Source organism: Strigops habroptila, chromosome 3 (genome assembly GCF_004027225.2).
Source record: "Strigops habroptila isolate Jane chromosome 3, bStrHab1.2.pri, whole genome shotgun sequence".
Lineage (NCBI taxonomy): Eukaryota > Metazoa > Chordata > Aves > Psittaciformes > Psittacidae > Strigops > Strigops habroptila.
This window is the reverse complement of record NC_044279.2, coordinates 50,306,659-50,325,287: the sequence shown is the minus strand read 5'-3', so window position 1 is coordinate 50,325,287 and position 18,629 is coordinate 50,306,659. Positions and strand designations below refer to the sequence as shown.

General features: G+C 42.1%; 1 protein-coding gene across 5 annotated transcripts in view; it reads left to right on the top strand.

Moving 5' to 3' along the window:
- ANKS1B (ankyrin repeat and sterile alpha motif domain containing 1B) overlaps positions 1-18,629 on the top strand; it is a 444,013-nt gene that overhangs the window by 120,002 nt on the left and 305,382 nt on the right. For all 5 annotated transcript variants that reach the window (XM_030479097.1, XM_030479093.1, XM_030479096.1 and 2 more), the window contains one exon: positions 1,471-1,636. In XM_030479097.1, coding sequence (XP_030334957.1) covers positions 1,471-1,636 — 166 coding nt within the window. The remainder of the gene's footprint in view (positions 1-1,470; positions 1,637-18,629) is intronic.

Below are 18,629 nucleotides of genomic sequence, written 5' to 3'. Positions count from 1 at the left end.
CAAAAGTCTGGTAGTGTAATGATCTGCTAACAGTATAAATCATCTAGCTAAAAAAGGAACTGTTACCTACAGCCATATTTTTCCTTAGGTAATATCAGTTCTTGTTGAAGAAATTGTTATTCCACATCCTGTTTTAGTCATCACATTCTTAAGTCATTTTCTGAGTAGGACTATGATTGTATCTAAATGTCAGGGTGCTTGCTGGCCCTTTGCCTTTTATTATATCATATTTGGTTTATGTGCAGTGCTTGACTTTCCCAGGCATCCATACATCCAATATAAGAAAGATATGGAAATATGTCTCTACCTATTCAATTGCTTTCTGCTGGGATTAAAAAATATAAATCACAGATCAAGAAACTCTGGTGAAACTGTATGGTATCTTCTTATTTGTGTTCTAAAGTAGAGACAGTCGGCTTGATTGGACAGTTTAGTGTACCAACAAAACTTCTATCCAATTCCTTTTTTCCTTCCCTTGACATTAGCTAATGATGGGAATTCACCATGTGTATCACTGTGAAGGGACCTTGTGCCATTATTGCTGTTCAATTCAAATATAGGGTAGTACTTTATCTTCATTTACAACCTGGGATTCTACCATCAAAACGTAGATGGCATATCTTTAGCTTTCTTATATATAATATGAACATGTTGTAAAACCATTCCCAAAGACAAAGTAATTGCAGTGGTTAATGTAATTATCACTTTCACGAGATATAGTTCAATATCTGAATAAGAAAAATCCCCGAATTAGAACATAGCAAAGCAGGTATGGCAAGACCAGTTATGTTGGAGCTTTTGCTAAATACAAAGTTTGAAGAATATAGACATTTCTGTAACTAAACAAGAATTATATTACACAAAAATTTAAAGAAACAAGAAATGTTATCTTCTAGCATGCAATTAATTCTTCCAGTCTGTTACAATTTGTATTTCAGCAAAATGAAGACAGGCTGAGAGAGTTGGGGCTGTTCAGCCTAGAGAAGAGAATGCTGTGTGGAGACCTCATAGCAGCCTTCCAGTATCTGAAGGGGGTCTATAAGGATGCTGGGGAGGGACTCTTCCTTAGGGACTGTAGCGGTAAGACAAGGGGTAATGGCTTCAAACTTAAACAAGGGAAGTTTAGATTAGACATAAGGAAGAAGTTTTTTACAGTGAGGGTGGTGAAGCACTGGAATGGGTAGCCCAGGGAGGTTGTGGATGCTCCATCCCTGGCTGTGTTCAAGGCCAGGTTGGACAGAGCCTTGGGCAACATGGTTTAGTGCGAGGTGTCCCTGGCAGGGGGGTTGGAACTAGATGATCTTAAGGTCCTTTCCAACCCTTACTATTCTATGATTCTACGATTCTATGAAAATGTGGTGTTTAATTTGATGGATTTTAAACCCTGCTAGCCAGAGTTATTTAGCCTGGTTCTTTTCTTGTGTCATCTGAGAAATATCTCCCTTACCTACTTAAATTTTTGCCTTTCAGGAATCTTATTCAAAGAAGAGAGGTTATGCATTGGAAGCGATACCTTCTGTGCCTCTGGATGCAGTTCCCTCTGAAAATGACAGTAGTCTCTGTGATTCAATAGACATAGCAGTGACCAAAAAACCTTGTTCCCTAGAGATAGCAAGAGTTCCTTCCTCAAGACCAGGTAAATCACCAAATAATCTTTTACATAGTCTTAGGTGTAAATGTAATGTTATGGAAGGTATAGAATTATGTATAGAATGTGTAGGTTTATGTTCTTAAGAATACAGCATTCTGTTTACTTATCACAGCATGATTATAGTCTTCCATTAGCTACTGTAAGAGCTTAATATCAGAATAAGGATTAATAGCAAAATGCTATTGAAAGGAAAACAAAGCAGAAGTTTAAATAATTTCCTAGATAAATACAAGGTTGCGAAAAGCCAAATTAGAAATCGAATTTCTTTAAACCCAGCCTTTTGCAGTAATCTATTTACCAACCCATTTCTGTTTTTTAATGAAGTGCTTAGCAACAACATTATACAACTAATTCAAAATTTAAAGTACTCTATTTTCATGTTACATAAAAGAAGATCTGCTCTGTTTTTGAAAATGTCACAGTGAATAAGAATTGATAGAAATATTAAATGACAGTTTGGCAGACTGCTGTTTTTGTTATACAGGTTCGAACAGCAGTGAGTTACAATAGTTAAATCCAATATAATTACACTGAGTCAGACAAATGGTATTATCTGTAAGGATTCTGTTTATGTTCTCCAAAATTATATGCTCTCTTCCATTACCCTTGTTTGAACTCTTCATTAGTCACCACCTGGTACAGGAATTTCAGAATATAATCATTTTGCTATAAGTAATTGGACTGAGAGTCTGACAAATGACAGTTCTCAGCAGTGCAGACCTATTTGAAATGGGCAATTGACTTTTTTACCTGTGCTATCTTGATTATGAATCATGATTTGGAAAATATAGAAGAACGACAGATGATTGTTAACTAACATTATGTCACCAATCTAGTCTGTGTAAGGGGAAGCACCTGCTTGATTTCACAGCTGAACTAGTATTGGAAGAGTGCCGAAGCTATATCAGGCATAGTATATAAGGGCTGGATACCGAGATACATCTTCAGAGATAGAAAGGTGAGGTGGAGTTGATCATAATTCCCATCTCTGCATAAATTTTGGGCTAAAGAAGATTTGAGGGAACTCGCATTATGAACAGAGACCTAGGAGGTGGCACAAAATAGGATAGCATCTTTATTGCATAGTTGCCCAGAATGGACAAAAATCTGACATGAACTTTGGCATGACTACTTGTATAACTGAAGGTTTGCTTTGTTGGTGTTTTTTTTGTCTCTGATAATCTAAAAAATTAGCACACTGGGCAGGACAATATTACAGGTTGCTGTTCAGTAAAGGAAGAAAATGCCAAATTATCCTTGTTTTTCAGACTTCTACTTGATTAATCACCATAAACATACTTACTGCAATGGGAAGACTGCCATACCCTTACCCTATTAATTGGGTGAGGGCGTTCATTATCTGCCTCCATAGCAATGGGGCTCAACTACAAAGCTTTCGATCGTAATTAGTATTAAATAAATTTAAAAAACCCACAACAGGCTTCGGAGTTGTGTTGCCTGCTGAACATTTTTCATAGGCATTAGAAATTCATTATGATCAGTATGAAAAATAGATCCTGAAAAGGAAATTTTCAGACCATAATCTGGAAATATGTTTTGTGTATGGTTAAATATAATACATATTAGAGGTCCAGAGAATAACCAAGGAAGCTGTAGGACATTCATGAGGGCACCCATAATCTGTATAAGATCTAACAAGGTAAGCTGACAGTACAAATGTACTGTAATTCTTCTGTCTTAGCTTTCCATATACCACTATGATCTTTCCCTTGGCATTTTATTGGAAAGGACATTTGGCTGTATAGATAAGCAGATTCCAAAATGTGATTTTATTTTAAGCTATAAATGCAGTAGTTATCTAACTGGCCTGGCTTGTAGGCCATATCTGTAATTATGTTGGCTGCTATCTTATACTACAAATGGCCAAAATAAAATCAACCATGTCACAGCTATAAGGTACTTAGCACTACACATAATTGTATGTGAATGTCAGCCTGCCACTTCTGCTCATACAGATTTATTGCTTGAATAAGTAAGTTATGTATGATTACAGAGATCATTCAATTAAACCAAATATCTGATTTGTATGCCTTTTCCCCAGAATTTCACTGTTTTGGATCACTGAGACATGCTGACTTTGGGAATACTGTTTCAAATTGCTGTACTATGTCATGACTAGAGTTCATTTCAAAGCATGAGGTAGCACTTTGAACATAAAATTGCATCTGTCAGTCTCCTTTCCCTAGGTGGTAGGACACTCTGATCAAGTCCTCACTGTCTGGGGCATTACTACCTCTTGGCAGTAGCAGTGAGACTGACTGCACTCAGTGATTGAAAATTCTCCTTTCCTGTACTGGGAGGAAAGGTCATTCTGACTGGCCTTTCAAGCTGTAGAGCTGCATGTTGTAATTATTATCTGCCCTGCCAGTAAACTCCTAAAAGGTTGGAAGTAGTCACCTTGCCAATCATCATTCTCTGATCTACTCAGGGAAAAAACAGACTGCTCTGTAGTTCTCCATAATACTTTTAATGTCCTGAATGTTATTCTTGAACTGGTAGGGAATAGCAGAAGATAAGTCCATGCACCAAGTGGTAAAGGGTTGTTAGATATAAAGGAGCAAAATTGAACAGAAAGGAAATAAAAGTAGTTATAAAATTTGTTACTTCCATTTCTGAAATTCTGTGTTGTATGAGTTTTATGTCTATTTGCAAGAAATTAGGTTTATATAGGAAGAAGAACGGTTACATTATTGGTTTATCTCGCCATTAAAACAATTGCTTCTAAAGAGGACTGATCTAAGAGTAAAAAAGACTGCAAGTGTGTCTGAGTTCAAGTTAAGCTGTTCTTTGTTTCTGTGGTAGATTGATGGTTGGCAGAGTTTTTTAGTATCTCTGTCTCAGTATCTCTGCTTTTAAACTAACAGTTACAACGTGATAGGAATAGCCTGAAAATTGCACTCTTTGATACAAATTTTTCTGCTAAGTTAAATATAAATTTGGATTTGAAATTTCATAAATCAATCTCATAAAACTAATTTCATAAATGAATTTATTCATTAAGCAATCTTTCTAGTATTTTTGCTGAGCTATTCCAATACAGTATCCTCCTTCCTTAAACTAGACGTTTCTACTAGTCATTTTAACTTTTAGACTGCCCTTCCATTAAAATGAAATCACATGACATTTAACCTTAAAAAATAACCATAAAATTTTATTAGTTCATAGGGCATGCATTAGTATTGCCCTTTTTATCTTAAGGATATAATTAAATTTTGTGAACTGTAGCAACAAATCATCTCAAAAACAGGTGTAAACTTTTAATAAATAGCTAAAGCTCAGGGCACTGGATAATTCTAATGCTAAAGTAGGCATTGACAAGTACCTTCATGAAGTTAATGTGGTTTTGATCAGTTATCTAGTGTCTAGAATACTGGTAGCAAAAGTTCAGGTGCAGCACCATGCTGCATTTGGACCTGAGCTGTTGAAGACCCTTACACACTTAACTTGCACCCTTGGTAGCTTGGACATTTTGTACCATACTCCATACTTGCGCCTCTGTCGTAGTGTTGTCAGGCAGAGAGTTAATTTTCTTCCTAGTAGCGGGTAAAGTGCTGTATTTTGGGTTTAGGATGACAATAATGTTGGTAACAAGTTTTTAGTTGTTGCTAAGTAGTATTTACACTAAGTCAAGGACTCTTTAGCTTCTCACACTACCCCACCAGTGAGTAGGCTGGGGGGCACAAAAAGCTGGGAGGAGACTCAGCCAGGACAGCTGACCCCAACTGACAGGACAGCTGACCAAAGGGATATTCCATACCGTATGGTGTCATGCTCAGTATGTAAACTGGGAGTAAAGCTGGCTGGGGTCTGCTGCTCAGATCTGGCTGGGTCTTGGTTGGCAGGTGGTGAGCAATTGCATTGTGCATAACTTGCTTTGTATATTCTAATTATTTTATCATTATTATTATTATTAATTTTTTTTTCCTTTTCTGTCCTATTAAACTGTCTTTATCTCAATCCATTAATTTTACCTTTTTTCCCCCACTTATCTCCCCCATCCCATGGAGGGGGGAAGGGGAAGGTAAGCAAGAGGCTGTGTGGTGTTTAGCTACCTGCCTCATACAACCATGAGAACCTCATAATGTCTTAACATAATTTAACAGAAATATTGAATGAAATCTGAGCTACATTATGGAAGAAATGTTACTATATTTTTTTTTTCATTGGAGTTAAATGTGTATCCTTACCCAATAGAGAGATCATATCTCTTTCAATCTCCTTTATAGTTTCTACTGCAGAAACTCCCTAGGAGTGAGACTAGGTGGCATTCTATACACTATGTTTTTACTAATAGTGAATAATGGCCAGTACTACTTAGAATATTTTTAGGTAAAATTGAGTATTATTAGGAATTAGAGAGGACTTTTCAAACTCTGTTTTTCATGAATACTGGTGACAAAAAAAACAACCTTTCTTTTGGAAAGTAGATCTGTCCATGCAGATTAACAAAGGTTTTGATACAGCATCTCAATAACAGGAAGAAACACTGCTGTCTGTAAATTGTGTGAAAATCATCCTTGGGTAAAGGAGTTCTAATTCAAGGATCTATTTTTTCCAGTTATGTTAGTTTACTATGGCTGCAAGTCAAGGAGACCTTTGTGAGCCATCTTCAACTCTGGAAACAGCTCAGCTGTAGCAATGCAGAGCTTGGTGTGGGCTGCAAAATCCAACTGAGAAATAAGGTGAAATACTGAGGGGCTTCACTTGTGCTGAGCTCTCAGCCAGCGCACAGTCAGCAATTCCCAAGTCAGCAATTTTAAAGATAGCTCTGGTACATCTACACAGTTACATCTAAGATATGGCTTCTGTCAAGGGATAAAAGTGTTCTTAGATATGTCATGTGTTTGCCACTAGCCTATAGCAGTCAGATACAAGGCAAGGAGTTGAAACATAAACGAAGAGGTACCTTAGCAGCTATTCTGGACATCTGCCCAGCTAAGTGTATTCTGGAGAGATCTCGCTGTTGTCAGTCGTGATGTTTTTGTTACTTAGAAAAATTACTTAATTCACACTTAAATGCCAGTAACTTGTAAGAAGGACTATGCAAGATAATAAATATGTAATTAATGATACATTTTTCTTATAGCCTCATAATCACAGCAGGGAAACTAACAAAAAATACTTGTCACTGAATTATTACAATATATCAAACTGTCTCCAAGCTGGCCTGTCTACTGCAACACTAGGGGTTTTTTGCTTTCTCAGGCTGGCACCCCTCTCCTGTCATTACAGTGAAAATGAACATGAAAATATTTAGCCAGTGTGTCAGCTCACCTCTGCTTGCTGCCTTCTGTTTACTGTATAACACTGTCAGCAGCCTCTGATATCTAGTTCTTTAGAAACCTGAATTGAAAAATGGCTTATCTGTGCTAATATTTTTATCAAAGTAAAATATGAATCTTCTACATATTTTCCAAAATCATTAAATGCTTGGCTTGATAAATAAAGTGCTATTTGTCAGGTCATCAGTTTCCGATTGACTTCAGCAACAAATCTTCACAGCACCTATCCTGAATATTTGAACATTTTAGTTCTCCAGGTTGAGGCTAAGATAGCAAATGCATCTTTTCTTGTTTAATGAATTTATACCTTTACTTTTATGCAGTTATTTTCTAGCTATCAGCAAACCCATGCAAAGTGGCCACAGGAAGGAACCATCACACTGCCAGATATGCAGAGTTGTCTGGATGAATGGAAATTCAAGAGGCCTTAGTCACCCATCCTTCGTCATTTTGAAACTACAATTGATCTGAAGGATCATGCACTAACCTTTCTGAAGTCCATTCACCCAAATTGCTTCAAGCAGGACTGCTAGTAGAGCTGTATTTTATATAAGTACATTTTTAAACCAGAGACAGCAGGACATATAGTGCACTTAAACATGACCTACAGTCCACCTCCTCAGGATTAAATACTTCTGTGATCAAGAAAGATCATCTTAGCTGTGTAGAGAAAACATAATAAAGGAAGGAGTCTCCTATCAAGCAGAGTAACTGCAATATATCACAGTTGGTCTAGAATCATCTGAAAATAACTAGAGTCTATGAAATTTAGCCTAATTTGACACCCATGTTTCTGCCATGAAAGCTTTTGGTATTGTAGTACATACTCAAAATCATTACTGCCTTCCTGCCCTGAGTGCTGAATATCCTAAGTACTAAATCTCAGGCCTGATGTGTCAGGGAGCAGCAAGGGCCAGTTGCTTCTTCAGGATGGGGAGGCAGGAGTGAAGGGGACTACCATAGCTGACAGGGCAGGGACCTCACTAGTCAGGGCCCTATCTCACCATCCATGAGGGCAGACCTAGAGATCATAACCAGGTTCAGCCAAGAGCCCAGATCATCCAGCAAGTTTGTGCTGATGAGGTAGGTCTAAAGTCAAGCTAGAAAATCAATATGTACGTCAGGACCAGGTCTGATGATGACCAGGAAGGTTGGTGATGAAAAGACCACATCCAAGGTCAAGTTGGGAAGTCAGCTATGAATTGAGGTCTGGATCCACAGGGCACAGGCAAAAACACAGGATGAGCACTCCTTCAGCATAGCTCAGGCAGGAACTAAAGGCCCCAGGCTGAGCTGAAATGGTGTCTCCAGGAAGGGGGATGCAGATGAAGAACCTCAGAAGGCTGGTTAGGCCCATTTGAGCTTATTAGTGCCTCAAGGCCTGATATGATGTAGATATTGTGATCAATGTTCCTTATTCTTCCATTTATTACTCAAGGAGGCAGTATCTCCAGAGTTTTATTCATCTGTATGTTGAGTGAGAAGTGAAGAGTCTCTCAGAACTTGTCAGTAGGAACATAAAGCATAGGTGTGTATTGTAATACAAGCCATGCATTGGTTTGGTGGAGTAGATAACTGACAAAAGAGGCTTGTGTTTCCATAACAACCTAATAGCTGAAGTCTTTGTTAGGCAAGTGGTTTCTCTTCTAAGTAATTTTTGGCCTTAGAGAAATGCTACCATTATTAAGCCAAGTTTCCCAGTTCTCACAGTGTTTTATACAGTCTCATCTCCCTTCACGTTTAGCAAAGAAAAAGGTTCATAGGCCATGAGAAGAATGAGTAAAAGAGCCTCACAGTGTCCTGATAGGGTAAGGATACTCCCCTCAAGGGGAGTAAAGTTAGGTTGTAGCCTTTATGTAGTTCCTTTAATAAACCTCTTAAAATACATGTTAAAAATAGCTGGGGGTTTGTGCCTGTTACTCTGAATAGAACTCTGCTTCAGAACCACTGATTTCTGTGCTAGTGATTAAGAAGCTTCTCATTTCCAACCTCAGTGTATTCATAGTCAGCTAAAGTCAAGACAGAGGAACACTAACATACTGTCGTGGTTTGAGCCCAGCCGGTAACTCAGAACCACACAGCCGCTCGCTCACTCCCCCCCCCCCCGCTTCTTCCTCCCCCCGCTCCCGGAGGGATGGGGAGGAGAATGGGAAGAATGTAACTCCCACGGGTTGAGATAAGAGCAGTCCCGCAACTAAGGTATAACACAAAACCACTACTGCTACCACCAATGATAATAACGATTAGTGAAATAACAAGGGGAGAGGATACAATTGCTCACCACCCGCCGACCGATACCCAGCCCGACCCGAGCAGTGATCTGGGCCTTCCGGGTAACTCCCCCCGGTTTATATATACTGGGCATGACGTGCTGTGGTATGGAATGCCCCTTTGGCTAGTTTGGGTCAGGTGTCCTGTCTCTGCTTCCTCCCGGCTTCCCCTCCTCCCTGGCAAAGCATGAGACTGAGAAAGTCCTTGGTTGGAATAAACATTACTTAGCAACAACTAAAAACATCGGTGTTATCAGCGTTGTTCCCAGGTTGAAAGTTAAAAAACACAGCACTGCACCAGCTACTAAGCAGGAGAAAAATGGCTGCTATAGCTGAACCCAGGACAGTATCCACCCCTTATTCCATACCATTCACGTCATGCTCAGATCCCACATCTCTCAGCACACCATCACCCCTGTCCCATATATACACATATATACACCCACACCCACACACAGAGAAAGATATCGTTCCCTAGTCCATGGACCAATCCCTGTAAAATTGCTGAACTCATCCAGTCCATGATGTCAGGCTCCATCTCTTGTAATAGTCTTTCAGGGCAGGAGGGACGGTACATAGTGTTGGGTTGTTGCCTGCTGATGATACCGCCAAACTCATCTGGTCACTGCTGAGCTCGTCTGGTTTCCTCAAAATTCATTCTTTGTTGAGGTGATGATCGGAGGGAAGTCAGGGTCAATGGCTGGTGACCTGAAGATATCTAGCTGGTGGGCTATAAAAGTGTTATAGAGCAGGCAACAGCGTACAATTGAGTTCATTGGCTGTTTTCCCCCAAAATCAAATCCCCTTGAGGTACACATCGGACTTCCCCATCTTCCCGCATTACCCACCAAGTATATCCAGGTCCCTGAGCAAAAGCAACCCCACGAGTGGGTTTGCCTTTACCTGAAGCAGGAATAACCCAGACTGTCTTCCCCAACAAATTCTTTATGTGCACCACAGGAACTTTATCCCCCTCTACAGTACGTAAAAGTTCTGATTGGGCTGGGCCAGCCCTGTTGGCAGATCCCCTACTGTTGACCAACCAGGTGGCTTTTGGTAAATGTGTATCCCAGTGTTTGAAAGTCCCACCACCCATTGCTCTCAGTGTAGTTTTTAACAGCCCATTGTACCGTTCGATTTTCCCAGAGGCTGGTGCATGGTAGGGGATGTGGTATACCCACTCAATGCCATGCTCTTTGGCCCAAGTGTCTATGAGGTTGTTCCAGAAATGAGTCCCATTGTCTGACTCAATTCTCTCTGGGGTGCCGTGTCGCCACAAGACTTGTTTCTCAAGGCCCAGGATAGTGTTCCGGGCAGTGGCATGGGACACAGCGTATGTTTCCAGCCAGCCGGTGGTTGCTTCCACCATGGTAAGCACATAGCGCTTGCCCTGGCGGGTTGGTGGGAGTGTGATATAGTCAATCTGCCAGGCCTCCCCATATTTGTACTTCAGCCATCGTCCTCCATACCAGAGAGGCTTTAACCGCTTGGCTTGCTTAATTGCAGCACACGTTTCACATTCGTGAATAACCTGGGCAATAGTGTCCATCGTTAAGTCCACCCCTCGATCACGAGCCCATCTATATGTTGCATCTCTGCCTTGATGGCCTGAGGTGTCATGGGCCCACCGGGCTAAAAATAATTCACCCTTATGTTGCCAATCCAAGTCCATCTGAGCCACTTTAATCTTAGCAGCTTTATCCACTTGCTGGTTATTCTGGTGTTCCTCAGTGGCCCGACTCTTGGGTACATGAGCATCTACGTGGCGTACCTTCACCACCAGGTTCTGCACCCGAGCAGCGATATCTTGCCACAATGCAGCAGCCCAGATGGGTTTACTTCTGCGTTGCCAGTTGCTCTGCTTCCATTGCTGCAACCACCCCCACAGGGCATTTGCCACCATCCATGAGTCAGTATAGAGATAAAGTACTGGCCATTTTTCTCATTCAGCAATGTCCAAGGCCAGCTGGATGGCTTTCACCTCTGCAAATTGACTCGATTCACCCTCTCCCTCAGCAGTTTCTGCAACTTGTCGCAGGGGACTCCACACAGCTGCCTTCCATCTCCGATGCTTTCCCACAATACGGCAGGACCCATCAGTAAACAAGGCATATTGCTTTTCACTCTCTGACAGTTCATTATATGGTGGGGCCTCTTCAGCACGCGTCACCTCCTCTTCTGGTGACATCCCAAAATCTTTGCCCTCTGGCCAGTCCATGATGACTTCTAGAATTCCTGGACGACTGGGATTTCCTATTCGAGCTCATTGTGTAATTAGTGCGGCCCACTTACTCCATGTAGCATCAGTTGCATGATGTGTAGAGGAGACCCTGCCTTTGAACATCCAGCCCAGCACAGGCAACCGGGGTGCCAGGAGGAGCTGCGCTTCAGTTCCAATCACTTCTGAGGCAGCTCGAACCCCTTCATAGGCTGCCAGTATCTCTTTTTCAGTGGGAGTATAGCTGGCCTCGGATCCTTTATATCCCCGACTCCAAAAGCCAAGGGGTTGACCTCGAGTCTCCCCTGGAGCTTTCTGCCAGAGGCTCCAGGTAGGACCATTCTCCCCAGCTGCGGTATAGAGCACATTTTTCACATCTGGCCCAGCCCGGACTGGTCCAAGGGCTACTGCATGAACTATTTCTTGTTTAATTTGTTCAAAGGCTTGTTGTTGCTCAGGGCCCCATTTGAAATCATTCTTCTTCCGGGTCACGTGGTAGAGAGGGCTTACAATCAGACTGTAATTTGGGATGTGCATTCTCCAGAATCCCACAACACCTAAGAAAGCTTGTGTTTCTTTCTTGTTAGTTGGTGGAGACATTGCTGTTATCTTGTTGATCACGTCTGTGGGGATCTGGCGGCGTCCATCTTGCCATTTTATTCCCAAAAATTGAATCTCCTGTGCAGGTCCCTTGACCTTATTCCGTTTTATGGCAAAACCGGCCTTCAGCAGGATTTGGATTATTTTCCTCCCTTTCTCAAAAACTTCTTCCGCTGTATCACCCCACACGATGATGTCATCAATGTATTGCAGGTGTTCTGGAGCTTGCCCCTGTTCCAGTGCAGTCTGGATCAATCCATGGCAGATGGTAGGGCTGTGTTTCCACCCCTGGGGCAGTCGGTTCCAAGTGTACTGGACGCCCCTCCAAGTGAAAGCAAACTGTGGCCTGCATTCTGCTGCCAAAGGGATTGAGAAAAATGCATTGGCAATGTCAATTGTGGCATACCACTTGGCTGCCTTTGACTCCAGTTCATATTGAAGTTCTAACATGTCCGGTACGGCAGCACTCAATGGTGGTGTGACTTCGTTCAGGCCACGATAGTCTACTGTTAATCTCCACTCTCCATTAGACTTTTGCACTGGCCATATGGGGCTATTAAAGGGTGAGCGGGTCCTGCTGATCACTCCTTGGCTCTCCAGTCTGCGGATCAGCTTATGGATGGGAATCAAGGAGTCTCGGTTGGTGCTATATTGCCGCCGGTGCACTGTTGTGGTCGCAATTGGCACTTGTTGTTCTTCGACCTTCAGCAACCCCACAACAGAAGGATCCTCTGAGAGACCGGGTAAGGTGGACAGCTGCTTAATTTCCTCTGTCTCCAAGGCAGCGATACCAAAAGCCCATCTATACCCTTTTGGGTCTTTGAAATACCCTCTCCTGAGATAGTCTATGCCAAGGATGCATGGAGCCCCTGGACCAGTTACAATGGGGTGCTTTTGCCACTTCCTCCCAGTCAGGCTGATTTCAGCTTCCAGCATAGTTAACGCTTGGGATCCTCCTGTCACTCCAGAAATAGAAATGGGTTTCACCCCTTGATACCTTGATGGCATCAGAGTACACTGTGCACCGGTATCTACTAGAGCCTTATACTTCTGTGGGACTGATGTGCCAGGCCATCTGATCCACACAGTCCAGTAAACCCGATTATCCCTCTCCTCCACCTGGCTGGAGGCAGGGCCCCTCTAATAGTAATCATAAAATTCTCCACTTCTGTCTTGTAGAAAGGGATTAGTATTCCTTATCACAGGAGCTGGAGTAAAATCAGCTCTTTCGCTCCATCTGGGAAACTGCTCGCCAGAGACTGGAGCAGCAGCTTTCCTGGGAGGATCATCCTTGACCATTGTTCTCCTCTTCAGTTCACGCACCCGTTGCTCCAGAGCTGAAGTAGGTTTTCCATCCCACTTTCTCATGTCTTCTCCATGATCCCGCAGGTAAAACCATAGGGTGGCCCGTGGCGTGTACCTCCTATATTTTCTTTCTCGAGCAGTAGGGCGCCTTCTGTTAATAGCTGAGACATGGGTTGGTACGCGTGGAGAGCTGGATAGATCGGATAAATCGTCTCTCAATTGTTTGAACTCCTGGGACAGTTTTTCCACAGCTGAAATGATGGAAGGGGTGAGATTGTCTTCGAACTCTCGGAGTTGACGAATCAGGAAATCCACTGTTGGTGATACTCCGTCATTCCAGGCCATTGATCCCAATGTGTGGGCATATGATGATGGCGCACTCCGTGTAAGTTTCCGCCACATGGGTCGTGTACATTCGACTTCATCTGGGTCTACGGATGTGTTCCTGGAATCCGGCCTACGATAGATCATCTCTATAATGGCTGATTCCCTCAGGGACTGGATGCCTTTCTCTATCGTGGTCCAGTTGGCTGAGCGATTCGTAATATCGTCTTTGTAGGGAAACCTTTCCTTCACAGCTGCCAGGAGCCGCCTCCAAAGACTGAGGGCTCGCTTCTCTCTTGCAATCGCTTTGTCAATTCCTCCTTCCTTAGCAAGTGATCCCAGCTGCTTGGCTTCCCTACCTTCTAGTTCATGACCGTCGGCCCCATTGTCCCAGCATTGGAGCAACCAGGTGACAATGTGCTCCCCTGGAAGACGGGTGAAATCTTTTCGCATATTCCGTAGTTCGGTTGAGGTCCGGGGTCGAGAAGTGACCTCTTCTTCTTCTTCCTCTTCCTCTGACCCACGTAGTAGTAACTCTTGTTCAGGTGCTGTTGCATATAGTAATGGCACTGGGTCTTCATCTTTCTTCGCTTCGCGAGTTGCTCTTTGTGCCTTTCGTCTGCTTTTGCTTACAGGGGCAACAGACATTGTCACAAACTGGACATTTGGTTTAGCTGCAGTGTTTGTCACTGTGGTTGGAGTGGCTGCAGTGTCTGCCACTAGGATTGGAGTGGTTGCAATGTCTATTGCTGGGGTTGGTGCAGCTGTTGTGCTTGGGAGTTGAGTAACACCAACAGCTGCATTGTCTGTTGCTGTCGGGTTTTGAGTAGCTACTGTGCTTGTCACTGGGGTTGGTGTAGCTGCAGTGCTTGGAGTAGCCATATTGTCTGTTGCTGTCGGGGTTTGAATAGCTACTGTGCATGTCACTGGGGTTGGTGTAGCTGTGGTGCTTGGAGTAGCTATATTGTCTGTTGCTGTCGGGGTTTGAGTAGCTACTGTGCTTGTCACTGGGGTTGGTGTGGCTGCGGTGCTTGGAGTAGCCACATTGTCTGTTGCTGTCGGGGTTTGAGTAGCTGTTGTGCTTGTCACTGGGGTTGGTGTAACTGCTGTATTTGAAGTTGGAGTAGTTGCGTTGTCTGTTGTGGTCAGGGTTTGAGTAGCTGTTGTGCTTGTCACTGGGGTTGATGTAGCTGCTGTACTTGGAGTAGCTGTGTTGACTGTTGTGGTCAGGGTCTGAGTAGCTGCTGTGCTTGTAGTTGGCATAGCTGCGTTGTCTGTTGCTTTGCCATCAGATCCAGAGACATTTTTTTCCCTTTGAAAGTGCTGGATAGTGTTGAGCAGGGCTCTGTAGGCATAGGCCAAGCCCCAGCACGTTGCCAAAATTTGTCCCTCTCTGGTATAACCAGGACGACAGCACACCTCGTTTAAGTGTTTTACTAGTTTTTCCGGATGTTGCACTTGTTCAGTGGTGAAGTTCCAAAGCACTGGAGGGGCCCACTGGCCTAGGTACTTGCCCATACTATCCCACACACCCTGCCACTCATAACTGTCCAGCCTCAGGGAAAATCTCCTGGTGGTCCTCCTATATCGTCGTCTAACCCTAGACCAGATTCGAACCTGATACTGCTGAATTTTTGACATTAAACGAAATAGGATGTTCCTACGACGGGATGGCCGTGGGTAAAACACACTCCGTATGTTTGCCAACATGCTGATCCCCAGCACAATCAGCAGGCAGGTTTCAAGGGTACTCAAAGGCCATCTAAAACCTTCAGAACTCTCAATTGCTGTTGCAAATAGGCTGGTGGGGGAACGGGGGGTGAAAGAGAATGCTTCCTTCGTAAGTTTACCCCCCGAGGAGAAAAAAAAAGATATGCAATTGCTAAAATATTTCATTATATACCTCCCAATGTATAGTGGTGATGGCCACGCTGGAAGCACAAACCAGACCGGTTTCATGATCAATGAGTCTATTGTATTACAAGTCATTACCATGAAGTACAGTGAAACAAGAACCTTAGCCCAGGCCCCCCAGCCGATAAACGCTAAAACAGCAAATAGTGGCTGTAAGTAAGGTACAACATGCTGAAACTCTGAGATCAAGCGCAACACGTCTGAGAGCCAAATAATCACCATTGTGACGAATAGTAACAATGAATGCTTATCACAAATACGATTAAACACACTCTGGTCAGATCTGTCGTTATCTCAACCTTTCGTGCCCCACGTTGGGCGCCAAAAAGAACTGTCGTGGTTTGAGCCCAGCCGGTAACTCAGAACCACACAGCCACTCGCTCACTCCCCCCCCGCCCCTTCTTCCTCCCCCCGCTCCCGGAGGGATGGGGAGGAGAATGGGAAGAATGTAACTCCCACGGGTTGAGATAAGAGCAGTCCCGCAACTAAGGTATAACACAGAACCACTACTGCTACCACCAATGATAATAACGATTAGTGAAATAACAAGGGGAGAGGATACAATTGCTCACCACCCGCCGACCGATACCCAGCCCGACCCGAGCAGTGATCTGGGCCTTCCGGGTAACTCCCCCCGGTTTATATATACTGGGCATGACGTGCTGTGGTATGGAATACCCCTTTGGCTAGTTTGGGTCAGGTGTCCTGTCTCTGCTTCCTCCCGGCTTCCCCTCCTCCCTGGCAAAGCATGAGACTGAGAAAGTCCTTGGTTGGAATAAACATTACTTAGCAACAACTAAAAACATCGGTGTTATCAGCGTTGTTCCCAGGTTGAAAGTTAAAAAACACAGCACTGCACCAGCTACTAAGCAGGAGAAAAATGACTGCTATAGCTGAACCCAGGACACATACTATCTTTGACTACGTCAAAGCTCTCCAGCAGCTCTTCAAGAAGCAATTCTGGGCAGCCTCTGAATGAATCTGAAAAACCTCTTATTGCCCTTATGCATGTCTATATGTACTGCCTTGTCATGGTGGCTAGAGGACTCCAAAGGGTGGTAATATGTGGCATAGAGGTCTTCCAAAGGTGTGTACTCTCTATCACAGTATGTTCACGTTATTTTGTCTTATTTAAGTATGTATGCATTTATTTAAAGTATTTACGTCTGCAGAAATCATTATGATATTATCTACATACTGTGCCCTAGTATAATACCCTTTTTCTGTGTAGGAAGAGAAGAATTGAGTTATAAAGAGTCTAAGAAAACCTGCAGTGGTTGAACTGAAACCCAGATTTTTATTTTTTTTCAATTAAATGTGATATTTAGTCCAGCTGAATTTTATTTTTTTTTTTATTTACCTGCTTTTTAGTGAAATTTACTTTAGTGTGAACTCTGAAAATTATTAAACAATTTTCAGTTGTGTTTCTTGGTCAATAACTTATTCATAATGAAATATAATGTCCAGCTCTAGGTGTAAGCCCTATATATACTTTTATCTCTGCGCTTCTTTGTCTTCTTTAACCTGTGTTTGAGCTGTATGGAGAGAATTTGGCAATGGTACATAATTTGTCAATTTACTTGTTTTAACTGGTTAATTTATAAAGATGCAAGGATCATTTAGAGCTTCAGGATACCAACCTTTGCCAGAACACAGTGTATTAGAAACCAGTCTAACCTCCTGAGTTTTGGTGATGACACATTTTGTATTTGTCGTTCCTACTGCCACAGCATAGGGTGCACACTTCTTGTAAGAAGAAATTTTGTCTAATGCACTAGCATATCTTTGCAGTTTGGATATTTTAATTTCACGTGGCATTTTAATAAAGGTTAAGGAAGAATAGATGGAAGAATAGAATACACTATAGCTCTTCTATCATTAATTTTGGTTTTTTTTCTTCAGTACAGCTAGTACTTTTTTAAGCACTCTTCAAAAACGTAAAAGAAAAGATTACTGAAAATCATGTCTGGAAAGTATTTGCTGATATAATTGTTCCTATAACATAAATTATAAATTTCTGATTTATTTTCTATTTTTAAGTATTTTCTGTAATTTTATAGTTCTTTTTGTTTTCTCTAAGTACAAATCCCCAAGATAATTGTAGCTTGGGAGTTCTATTATTATGACTTTTTCATACCCATTTTCTGTATTTTTTGTATTATTATCATAGTTCTTGGAGTACAATTAGGATGCTTTATATTAGCTTTTTTACTACTATATCTCTTGGAGCGGAGCAGTACAGTGTTTCGGTCCTATGTTGATTACTATTTTGTTGACGGGTTTTATTAAACTACTGATTTTGACCAGTAGATCTTCAAGTGATCTGAGTCTCAGAGGCTGGCATATCTTCCTAACATCTACGATGTTAGGGCATGTTTTACTGTTGATTTCAGTTGGGTTAGATTTTCACTGTATATATCTTCTTTCAAAAGAAGGATCTTTATTAAAAATTAGGAATTAGTCAAGTATTGATATGAGATCAGGAAAAGGTATGTCTTGCAGTATAAGAGTTAGAATGAGGTACTGTCTGTGGGGATATTTCCCTTTTCTTCTGATTTCGTCTGAAATTGGGAGAAGATACCTCTTTAGGTAGTATAACCCTGCAGTAGTTGGAAGTGGCTGTAGATGGGTCAGTGCGGTGTATATCTCTGTTTTCTGTCAGTTAGATAGGTCTCTAAAATCACATTCTGATAGCGTGTGAAATCTATGACCCATTTTAATTGTCTTTGGGTACATTTCAGGAGGTGAATGAGACACCCTGGCAATTCTTTTTACAGTGAAATTCAGTTCTAGGCAGTTCAGGTAAACCAGGTTTCTGATATCACTGAAGAAACAGATCCATGTAGTCCATATACAATTTATGTATACAGTTCGTGTTCCATATTCTTTCTTGATATGGCTGTAGCCTGCTCTCAGTAGAAGTATACCAAGAGTGCATATATCCCCCATGTAATGTTTAAAAAAGAAAAAATATCCATTCTTTATTGTTTAAATTTCTCATACAATGTGGGAATCAGCTTTCTTGAAGAAAGTTTACAAAGGGA